Source organism: Neophocaena asiaeorientalis, unplaced genomic scaffold (assembly GCF_003031525.2).
Source record: "Neophocaena asiaeorientalis asiaeorientalis breed wild unplaced genomic scaffold, Neophocaena_asiaeorientalis_V1.1 scaffold150, whole genome shotgun sequence".
Taxonomy (NCBI): domain Eukaryota; kingdom Metazoa; phylum Chordata; class Mammalia; order Artiodactyla; family Phocoenidae; genus Neophocaena; species Neophocaena asiaeorientalis.
The window spans coordinates 16653000-16665488 of NW_020176571.1; the positions used below are offsets into that span (position 1 = coordinate 16653000).

At 38.6% G+C, this 12489-nt stretch overlaps 1 protein-coding gene across 4 annotated transcripts in view; it reads right to left on the reverse strand.

Annotated features, from left to right (window-relative positions):
- ABCC9 (ATP binding cassette subfamily C member 9) overlaps positions 1–12489 on the reverse strand; it is a 146216-nt gene that overhangs the window by 105743 nt on the left and 27984 nt on the right. For all 4 annotated transcript variants that reach the window (XM_024733389.1, XM_024733388.1, XM_024733386.1 and 1 more), the window contains 3 exons: positions 10105–10267; positions 5927–5967; positions 4858–5000 (listed from right to left, as the gene is read on the reverse strand). In XM_024733389.1, the coding sequence (XP_024589157.1) occupies positions 4858–5000; positions 5927–5967; positions 10105–10267 (347 nt within the window). The remainder of the gene's footprint in view (positions 1–4857; positions 5001–5926; positions 5968–10104; positions 10268–12489) is intronic.

The following is a 12489-nucleotide window of genomic DNA, read 5'->3' on the forward strand; positions in this document are numbered from 1 at the left end:
TGACTGGAGCATGGGGAGAACTTCTTTCCTCTTCATAAGATCCCACCATGCAACTCCAATTACAATAAACATCGGAGGACCCAACACTAGCACTTTTCTGAATCTCACCCTCCATTTCCCCTCCCCATCCCCATTATTCCAGGCTCTCCGGCTTAGGGTCCCTTGCACTATTTTTTTTTGTTTTGTTACTGTCTATCCCTCCCACTAGACTCTGAACTCTTTAAAAGTGAAAATTTTCATCTTCAGAATCTAGCCCAGTGCCAAAAATATAACATAGCAATTCCTCAAGAAATGTCTGGTGAATGAATAGGTAATACAAAAAACATTTCCTGTTCATATGAGGGCCTTTCAGAACTCACAGAGGCAAAACAACTATGGAAAATGCATGAATCCTGACCAAGGGTGAAGTAATTTCTACCATGCTGCCAGGGTTATATTTTTAAAATGCAAATACGCTTATACAACAGTCCTCTCCTTAAAATAACAAATGGCCACCCTGCGTCTTTCAGCATCCTTGGCATCATCTACAGGCTGATTGGGATTTTACTCTCCAGCTTCATCTCCCAGTGCTTTCCTCATCAGGACCTTTCTCCAACTACATGCAATTACCTTTAGCCCCCAGAAGGTACCAAGATCTCTCACCTCTCTGCTCACCCCTTCCCCTTGCATACATTACTCCCTCACACAGAATGTGTTTTCCCTTTTTATTCAACTGGCCAAGTCCTACCTGTTCTTTAAGATCCCATGAAGGAGCTATCACTGCCTTTAAACCTTTACTGACCGGACTGTCTCCCTTCTCCCTTGATAAGCTTCAATGAGCCTCATATGTGGCCCATGGTATTCTGTGTAGTGCTCTATCACAGCATAACATGCGTGTTGTAATTACCTTCCCTTCCCAGTCTCTCCAGCTAGACTGTGGACTCCTGTGGATTTCATTCCATCTTTTTTTTTTTTTTTTTTTTTTTTTTTTTTTTTGCGATACGTGGGCCTCTCACTGTTGTGGCCTCTCCCGTTGCGGAGCACAGGCTCCGGACGCGCAGGCTCAGCAGCCATGGCTCACAGGCTTAGTTGCTCCGTAGCACGTGGGATCTTCCCAGACCAGGACACGAACCCGTGTCCCCTGCATCGGCAGGCGGACTCTCAACCACTGCGCCACCGGGAAGCCCTCACTCCATCTTTCATCTTTGCCATCCCCAATGCCTAGCAAGGTACCTGAACTGCTTAATAAATGAATGTGGATCCACAGAAAGATATATCCCTGAAGCACGAAACAGAGTTCAATAAAATGGTGTTAAATTAGTAAAATGGAGATTTGTTAAATATCTAAAATATATAGGCAATGTGCTGGGCATTTTTCATGTATTATCTCATTTAATTCTCCCAACCACCATAAGCAGGAACCATTATGATGCTCATCTGATAAGTAAGGAAGCTGAGCCATAGAGGCACCAAATAATATGCTTGTGGTTGAACAGTGAGTATTCCATGGCTGTGCAGGTATTGAAAGCAGGTAAACTTGATACCAAACAATTCCCTATCCTGCCTCCATCACCTTTAAGTTTAGTGTTTTACTAATTTCTCATTTGTTTAGGTAATTCATCAAAGTATTTAAGGTTTTGTTACCGATGATATTTTTTCACTTTTCAAGTTTGGGTGTTTATATACAGCTTGAGTACCTTGGACAGGTGCTATGTTTGGGGGAAACAACTGATTTTGTTGCTGGCAGTTATGTATTTTCTTGTGGAAACCATGAAAGTTTTGTAAATGTGGACCAGGTCAACCTGCGAGCATGTTCTACGATAAATATAGTAACAATTTATTTGATTGAAGGTAATCACAGTAGACTAGCCAAGGGTACTTTCCTTTGGGAGGTAAATGAGAGAAAGGACACAGAGTTATCTTCCACCAAAGCAAGGGATTAGTTTTACACATTTTTTTCCTTGGTAAATAACATCTCTAGATATAGATACTGCATTGTACATCAAGTACCAGAAACCTAAACTCAAATTATTTATAAAGGATACAATATAGCGACTTAACCTTTTCCTCCAGAAAAGCAAAACGCATAAACTATTTTCTTACAAATAAAGCAAAGAGGACAAGTAAAGCAAGCATCATGAAAAAAATCACTAATTCAAATATTTTAATATTTTAGAAACTAGTGACTTTCCTACCTTTCTTCATTTCTTCCCCCTGTTTTGCAAATGTAGACGAACACATCGCCATAAAAGGTCCAGAAAACTCAAATGATGTGGGGTGCTGGGGTTACTAGGAGATAACCTGAATCTTAACTGCCTCTTTCTTGCATTTTATTACGTATACATAAGATCCCACCCAGTGAGCACCACAAAAGACAATTCTGTCTAACAAGCTAAACATTTTTAAAAGAAAGCATAGAATTTTCTCGAAGCAACGAATTTTACATGGCATGGAATCTTCCTCCAGCAGAGAAGTTCACGCATCTCTTACAGGCACACGTAACACGAGTTGTGGAGTATGCTGCATCCTATTCTAACCCACCAAATTTCTGAATGCACCTCAGAGCGTAGCAAAGAACTTATGACTTCCACAGTCCTGAAGAGGAGGTTTCAAAATCAGCTAGCCGAAGTCTCCGATTATAAACAGGCTGCTCAACTCGCTGTGGGCCAACTGGCATTAAAGCCTGGTCACGGGTTCCCAGGCAGAGAAGGAAATGCCAAGCCCAGTCCACACTGGGAAAGACGCTCATTTGGGTTCCGAGAACCGGCACACAGTGGGAAAAAGGACTGGCCTCCTCTGTTGACTGGTCATCTCCCTAGGACCCACAAATCAACCACTGAAATTCATTTTAGAGAAGCAAGTTTTTATAAGCTGATTCTATTTGGCCTATGGCTTGGGAAAATCTGGAGCTGAGCCCTGAAAACAGACTGGTCTTTATCAAACTGGCAAATGCCTTTTCCCTGGAATGCACAGAAGAGAGAGTTCTATGCAGAAATATACAGTGATTACGATCCACCCTCAGCTTTACTAGGATTTACTACAGCAGGATTGTATACTATGGACTTGGGGAAAAACCCACACTCCTAGATTTATTAATTTTTTTTCACAGCAACTCTTAAAAGTCTTTTCGGTGCTTGGTAACCTCCTGATTTCAGAGGACTGATCTATTATTAGTTATCAACTGTTTTCTATTTGACTTGTAGCACAAAGTCAAATTCAATTAAAAAGGCAACCGTGAGAGGGACAGCTATTAAGTGGAGAAAATGAAAATAAGAACCAAAATAGCAGACTCTGGCCATTTATCAGTTTTATTGTTTGAAGTCGCTTCCCTTCCAGAGCACTGCCTAATTTGGAAGTGGTGCTACAGAAATCAGTCAGTGATCCGTACAAGTGTTTCAGAAGTCAGAACAATAAGACAGTGAGGGCAGATGAGGTCAGAGGGCCTGAGCTTTAAACTCTTAACAGCTCCAGAATCTGTGACTAACAGCATATCTTACAGAATAGGATGGAAATCTTGTTAAGGTATTAGTGTAAAAAATCAGAGCTTCGTTTATAGTTAGATAAGGTATATGAATTTTAATGATATTTGGTATTAAGTCTTTGTTAAGCCCATATAAACTATTGCCTAAAACTAGAGGTTCTGGTATCTTGAATATTAAAAAATAGTTTGCTTAACAATACATAGACATTGGGAAAGTATTTCATTTTCAAGGACCTTACAATAGATGCTCTACATTGCTGTTAAAGACAACACTATGCTTAGTATATTTAAGGCCTCGACTTTCCAATTTTCCTTCTGTATTGAAACATCTTGGCATTTCTTTCAAAGGCCAGATATAAATATGATAATGACCGTTTATGAAACATGCTGAGGTTTTATGAGGTTTATAAGACCTTATAGCAAAAGGCAAAATACCACTTTAGGACTACCTTGTTTATAATATAGACTGAAACATAGCTATGGCACTATGGCATATACAGGGTAGTATAATATAGTATGGTAACATATTTATTATATAATGCAAGTAAAAATGGTGAGGAAATGGTCATTATCAGACCACGTCTATTTTTATGGGAAATTGTGAGTCTGAGATAAAGTCTACACTGCTTAGCAACCTATAGAAGTATACTTAAAATTAACAAAACACTGCACTCAGTTTTGCAAAGTTTTTTCCATTTTCAGAGACTGTGAGCCTGGATTTTTTTTTTTTTGGCCAAATTAAACTAAAATTAAAACAGAAAATATGTATTGATATGAACATTCTCCATCACTGCCGGTAAAAACATAAACTGGCCCAGCTTTGCTGGAAAATATTATGGCCATATTCATTAAAAAAAAACTTTAAAATCTGTATACATTTTGACCTACGCCTCCTTCAATGGAAAACAACATGGCCATACTCATAAAGGGCATTAAGAAGATGCATCTATTAGAACAAGTATCACCACTTCTAGAAATCTGACTTTAGAAAATAATCAGAGAAAAGTTTAAAGATAAAAAGATGCTTCTCTCAAATGTAATTTCCATTATTTATGTTACATGGGTGAAAACAGAAACATCCTGAATGTCTAAGAAAGAGGTAACCATTAGGTAAATTAGAATACTTCCCAACAATGGAATATCATGTAGCCAATAAACGTAATGTATTATGGTCTTAATGAGGGGAAAAGTAACCCCCCAAAGTTCAAAATTTTTATTTTAGAATAATTATTTTTATATGAAATAGATAAAAGACTGAAAGGTAGCATACCAAAATTTTAACAAGTTATCTCTGGGCAGTGATTTGGATGTTCTTTTTATACTTTTCCTAACTCACTACCATGAACAGATAGCATTTCTATAATCAAGCAAAGAACTCCAGACACTCCAGCACATACCTGATGATGGCTTTGACGGCAAACCTGACCACAGTGGAGAGCAGGAAGAGAGGGGTGACCAGGATGTGGAAGAGAGACAGTGAAGCAAAGGCCTCCGCAGGTTTGAGATTGTTCCCGCTGGCATACGCATGCGTCACAAATGTCTGTGCAAAGAAAGGATTTTAGAGAAAGCTAGAGAAAGGTTCACAAATACTTGCGCTCAATTTTACAAGCCTAACAAATTCTACTATGCCAATATGTCCGTTGCAACTCTGAAAAATATAATACAATTACTTCATCCGAATCACTCCCTAAGAAAAATAACACTTGCTATTGGTAGAGTACTTAATGGTTTACATTCATTCTAGCAGTAAACTTGTGAAAGGGGCAAAACAGATTCTATTGACAGATTAGAAAATTAACTTCTGTCAGATTACTGAGATGGGGGAATAACCATGAGAGAATCCAGAGTTCTTAACACCTACTCAGGCTCTTTCCAACCAATACTAAAGTTTCTGAGAGAAAAAAGGAAACATTCCATCGTTTTAGGGTCCCTATTGTAGATCTTTCCTAAAATCGCCAACAATGGTGTCCAAGGCAGACTTATTTACAAATATTTCTAAGTATAATACTAGTTCCTGGGTTTGTCCTTTTTGTTTGAAATATAATGTAATCATTTAACATTTTCCAGTTGTTGATCTAGCACTATCTTGTAAGAGTGTCCAGGAACCAGGTCATGGAGATTAGGACAGTAAGTTTTCAACCTCTGCTAATTTTGCTCCCCAGGACACATTTGGCAGTGTCTGGGGAAATTTTTGATGGTACTAATGGCATCTAATAAGAAGCCAGGGATGCTGCTAGACATCCTAATGCAGAGGACAGGTTCTCACAACAAAGAATTAATTATTGGGCCCAAAAAGGTCCACAGTGCCACGGATGAGAAACCCCAGATTAGAACTATCACGATGGAGACAGCAAAGAGAAAACTGAAGGTGAGGTAATATATGTTACCACCCACCCATTCTTGTTCCTAAGTCATTTCTGAACACTGACTTAAGTCCATTTCTTAAGGTAAGAAAAAGTGGCTTACAGCAAGAACAGCTGCTATGGGGATTGCCGCGTTCATGAAGACTGTGGAAAGAAATCAAATACATTAATTTCAGTGAACTGTGAGACATTTCAGTAACTTTAATTAATCATCAATTATTACTCTAACTTTCCTTGAAGACAGGAAAGACCAAGTACGTTAAGTAACATTTTTGTCTTGAGTCCACAAACATTTCCCGGTTGGTATTTCCTGGTTCACAGTTGTGAACTCCCATAGGCGAGACTTAACCAGAAAATGTGAAAATTTATTTTTTTTTATGAAATGTTACAAAGAGCAAAATTTAGATAAAGTTATTAGAATTTAACACATATGCATTCTTCAAAGTATTCACGGTCTGTATTTTGTTTGGTCCACTAAACTAACTTAAAAACATAAAAATTGGGATATTACACAGATAAAAAGAATTGGACATCACGTGAAAAATCTCCTTCCAGCAGTGATATTAATTTTCACTTATAGACCTTTTGTTTAATGAAATAGCTCCATATCCTGGGCCCTCTGCTAGTTTAAATATCTCTCCAGGAATATAATGCACTATCACTTGATAAACATAATACGCAGAACTGAAATGAGAAAAACTCACATTTAGGCTAAAATACTAGCATTTGGAAGTAACAGGAAAAATAAAAAGCCAAGTTGATGATTTGTAGTTATTTTGTCATAAACCATAGAGTTTTAGGAACGGAGGACCAAAAGGTAACTGCATTGTTGGTAACAGGGCCAGGCAATGGCAGAGCAAGAACTATAATCTAGTTTTCTTGATGCTCAGAAGACAGTCCATCTAAAAACTATCACCAGCTCTCATGATCCGCTCTCATGAACTGTCCTTACCACCGTGTACAGACTCAGCCTGTGCTTCTGAAGGTCCAGAGGTGGCTTAGCTACCAAATCTGAATTCTTGTATGGTACCAGCAATCCAAACACGGCTCTGAGACTCATAACAGTACAGATGAAGAATCGTGTTTCTGTCTTCACCTTTCTCTGGCTATTATTACCTTTTTTTTCTAAGCGTATTTCATTCTTTTCCTCCACACCATTATTTATAACTCATTCTAAATATCTTTAAATAAGTAATCTCCTGTGATGAGGAAGAGTGAGAGCAGTTGCTATTTTACTAAAACCTATTTATTTGGCACTCTGCACTCAGTGCAGGTTATCAGGGACCCTTCCTACCTCATCATAAAGATGAGGATGAGACGCCCGAGGTCACACAGCTGGGCTCCTCAGACCGTACTCACCACCACTTCACTCTGCCACTACTCAACGACTCACAATTACTGAGGTATGATGGGAGTACCTTCTCCTATTTAATGACTACAACTACCCTGCACAATAATGAGGAAACAACTTAGGGAAGATGAGTAACAGGCAAGATTCCGAACTAGGAGATGACAGAGCTTGGATAAAACCCAGACCTTTCTAGTCAAAAGCTTCATGTTCTTCCCACTTCTCCATATAAAACTCTATCAAAGTGAAGAGAGAAAAAATAAAATCGTATCCTTGTCTTTCGCCAAAAAATGAAATCCATGAACAGCACATGACCATTTGGCAGTGGAGATTAGGAAATGATTTAACAGAATCCCTTTTGCCCTCAGATATGATCTCCAGTGGCAAGAACACTGATCATAGAGCTGGATCTTCAGTTTTATTAGTATTTAACCTGTTTAACTTTGCTTTTCAATATTTTCCGATACCACAGATTGAGCGCTTTTATGTTTCAGGTGCTTTTCTAAACACATTACATACATTATCTTATTTAATTCCCCCAGGTATGCTTAATACTGCCCAACTTCCTGATGAGGAAACCAAGACGCCACCAAATGCCGACCAAGGATGTATAGCAGACAAGTTGCTGAGGCAGGATTTCATTTCAGGTCAGCCCGCACTCTAAGACCCAACAGTAACCACTATGTTATACAGTTGACATTTGTCTTTCTTTCTTTCTTTCTTTTTTTTTTTTGGTCTGAACTTATGGTACTCTGCAAATACTATTTACAAAATATTTTTAACAGTGACAGAAGAGTGCCACGTCCAGTGCCTCATTTGACCCTCACAATATACCTGTGAGAAAGGTATTATTCTTATTACACCAATTTTTAGAGGAGGAAACTGAGGGAGGTTATTGAACACTAGCCCACTTGCCAGGTGCGTTATACAAAACAATGAGTAGGAAGCCCTTGATGTAGTGCCTGGAATAGAGTCAATCAACGAGTCAATCAACATTTGCAGCATTCCTTCATCTATTCTAATCCTTACTACAATCCTACATGGTAGAGATTGTTATTTTCCACTGTCACACATGAAAGAATTGAGCCTTGGAGGATAGAAATAGTAACTTGGTCAAAGCCATACTGCTATGAAGTGGTAGAATTGAGATTTAGAGCCAGGTCCACTCAACTCAGATAATGGAAGCTCTTCACCACCACCAACACCATACGTAACCAAATCGGAAAACTTGGAAGTGGTGTAAGCGAAACCTCACACCACTGATACAAGAATTCCTGCTGCCTATAATCCGAAAAACATGATGATGCATTTTCACCAACATGATTTCTTTTCAGTATGGCCTCTGTCCTCTTCTCTTTTGTCTCTGACTTTCAAAAACCAACCCAAATCTTACATAACTGGGTTGAGGTGAGTTAACAACCCACCTCTGCCATTCAGTAGCTGGATGATTTGGGGGAAATTCAAGTTACTTAAGCTCTCTCCACCTTCATCTTTTAATTTGCAAAGTGAAGGTAATAACAGAATCAACATCTTTGGGGAATTCCCTGACGGTCCAGTGGTTAGGACGCTGCACTTTCAATGCTGGGGCCTGAGTTCGATCCTGGTCCTGGCCAGGGAACTAAGATCCTGCAAGTCATGCGGCGTGGCCAAAAAAAAAAGAATCAAAATCACTGGGCTGTTGTGAGGATTAAATAGGACAATATATGTAAAGCTACTTATGGCAATAATTGGCTGAGTATCTCAATATATTTTTGTTATTATCATTATTATCATCACTATTTCTGGCTGTATCCATCCTCGCCATGAGAACTTCAGTCCACTGCAGAGAGAAATATATTGTAGGAGCCAGCAGCTTAGAGTACTATCATATAAGCAAGTGAATATCGATCATTCCATCTTCTAGCGTTTTGACACCATATTAGCAGTGGTGCGGAGCTGGAAGATAAATCTCCCCATTTCATTTCTAATGTATCCAGCATTAGGGCTAGAATAAATGAGCTATATAAACCAAATATTTTCCTTAAATCCATTTCACAAATGTAATGTTTATAATCTCTAAGGACTCAAGTATTTTAGAATTCAAAGGAAAGGAAACAATCTATAAACCTCCAAAACTTTAAGTTGTGGAAGGTCTGGGGAACAATAGAAATGAGCAAAACTGACACACAAACTAAATCAAATATTAGTGAGAGTAGTTTGGCTAAGTCCAGAAGAATTGTACTAACACGAACTCATTCTTGAGAGTATTCAGTGTCACTCTTTGAGAAAAAAACAATATTTTTGTAGTAATTGCTTTTTAAAAATTAGAGTTGTGGAGAAAATGCTTTGTATTTAAAAAGTCTTGAAAGTGCATTGGAAAAGAGGATTTTATGTGAATGCAGTTTGGCTTCTTTCAACTGGAAATGCTGACACTGTTTTCTCCTCAATTTTCAAAACTGGCATTTCACATGCAATCTTCGAGGAAACGTAACAACATAAACTCCCAAAGAGACAGGGAAGACAACCTCACATAATTTTTTAAGGATGTCTGGGGACAAGAAGATCAACAGTATTACAGTCAAATCAATTTAAATAAATTTTTACTGAAAACCCATGATGCATCCCACCTGTAACTGATAAGAGGGTTTCCACGATCAGTACTACGAATCATCACCATCCCCATTTTACAGATGAAGAAACCAAGGATTTCGGATGTCAAGTAACATGGCAAAGACACACATTTGTAAAGAACTGAATTCAGGTCTACTTGACTCTTAGCTTGTCCTAACTCTGCTCTTTAAATTTAAATAACCTCGCGTGGCTAGCGGCTATTGGACCACACAAATGGAGAAAATAAATGGGCTTCCTCTGATGCCTAGAATGCCTCAATGATCGCAAGTTAAAGTGAACAGACCACATGTTTTTGGGTGGTCCTCAGAGCAACAGCAACTTACTGGAGAGTGATGTATAAAGAGCAAAGGTTTTGAGACTGGATAGTTCTTTCATTCTCGTTTCTTCCACACTCTTGCAAAAGATGTGCTCCCAGGCGTACAACTTTAGAAGTTTGATGCCTTTCAGTATTTCATTTGTTTTCTTCAGTCTCTCAGTGGAATAATCCTATAAAAGAAAGGAATAAAAAACAATGCAAGCTGCATCCAAGTGAATCAGAGAGGCAATGCCGCATGCTAGATAGGGATTGAGGAGAGCGTGATTTCTGCCTGGCTCTGAGTCTAATGATGGCTGTGAGATTCCCGGGAGAAGCAATGAAACTCTCTGTACTGCTGCCTCCAGTGTGAAAATGAAGAGTTGAATGAGACGGCCTCAAATTTCTTTCCACCTAAAAACTGTTTATGCCTCTGTTGCTTTGGTTTAAATAAAAGCAGTTTCTTAAGTTTCACATGATTTCCTTGAATAATATCGGCAGATAACACACACAGACATGTAGGGAAATGATAAAGAGGCTTCCAATGGCTCCTTCTGATATCCAAATCATTTCTCTCTCCCCTCAGAACTATCACTCATACTTAGAAAAAGAGAAACAATGAATATAAGAAAAGTCAGTTTGCTTCTGATTTGGGAATGTGAGGGTACAGTATTGTGTGTGCTCACATTGAGTCTTCATAAGACACTTATTGAAACCAAGCCTATTATTTTTAACTTCAAGAAATCTCCACCTCCTTCTTCATAAGCTCTTGTGTAAGGCCTAAATTAGAGGCACTGATTGCTAACCACTTGGACTAACTGTAAAGAGATGTGTAGCAGATCCAAAAGCCTCTCTTTAGTCAACTGTTTCAGTTTCCCCCAAATATTACATTAGAATTACTAGGAAAGTGCAATATCACCTGTGAACTCTCTAAAGGATCTGCAGAGTGGCAAAAGGCAGATAGAAGGAAGCAAAAGCAGCAAATGATCTGACTTTTTTTGAAGTATAGTTGATTTACAATGTTGTGTTAATTACTGCTGTACAGAAAAGTGGTTCAGCTATACATATACACATTCTTTTTTTATATTCTTTTCCATTATGGTTTCTCATAGGATATTGAATATAGCTCCCTGTGCTCTACAGTAGGACCTTGTTGTTTATCCATTCTATGTATAAATGCTACATCTGCTAACCCCAAACTCCCACTCCATCCCTCCCCCAACCCCTCCCCCTTGGCAACCGTCAGTCTGTTCTCTATGTCCCTGATTCTGTTTCATAGATAGGTTCATTTGTGTCATCTTTTAGATTCCACATATAAGTGACATCACATGATATCTGTCTTTCTCTCGCTGACTTACTTCACTTAGTATGATAATCTCTAGTTGTATCCATGTTGCCGCAAATGGCATTAGCAAATGATCTGATTTTATTCACCCTTTTGTCTCTTGAGGGTCTTAAGGGCCTATCAATGACTGCTTTGGTGAGTGAACGAATCAGTATGAATGGCTAAATGAAAGTCAGATGTTGGTTTGTCATATCCCCTCTTTGTGTCCCTCTTCCACACCTTTCTGTATTCGTGTCCTGGAGTAAAGAGGGTAGATGGCTCAGACAGAAATAATAAGGAACCTCGTCAGAAGCGGCAGAAAAACAAGTGATAAAAACCACTTGTGTGACATGAGACTTGCTTGTCACGGTAGAAACACCAACTTGGGAAACAGTCCACCAGTGGCAGCATCCCTACATTTCACGCCTGATTTACAGACAGCCTTGCTCATATTTAATCAAACTTTATTTCTAAACATGCTGTCAACAATTTTATTATTTGCAAATATTTCTTTAAAAGAAGCCAATTCTTGCTCAAATAAAATGATTTCATGGCAAATTGAAGCCAGAAAGGGTCAATAATGAAGCTTTTCCTTGCTTGCCAAGTTGACCACGAACATAGGCAGAGCAGCTGCCACTGAAACACTTCAGTGTAACTCCATAGCTCATCACATGGTCTGATTCAACCCTACGGACATTTAATTTCAGAAGCACCAAATCTGACCCTTTATTTGTTCCTCGATCCATTTCTCCCATGTCAGTAATTGACATCCAATGTACGTGTAATCTAAAGTACCCACAAGTGGGTTCTCTAGTACCCATAAGTATAGGTAAGTGATCTACAAGAAGATCCAAAGCCTCATCACATCATGACTCGTGAAAACATCAGGCATTGGGATTCTTGCATTTCCAGTCTAAGATCGTTCCGTCTTAGATGTCAAATCCACTTTTAAAAATTGTTGAGCAGCCCAGAAATGTCCCATCTGCTGCCTAAGAACTGAAATGAAATATAATGATTTCCAAATAATCCTGAGTGGTATGTAGTAATTTCCTATATTTTAAAAATAAAACCGCATGACTAGATTTTCCTAAT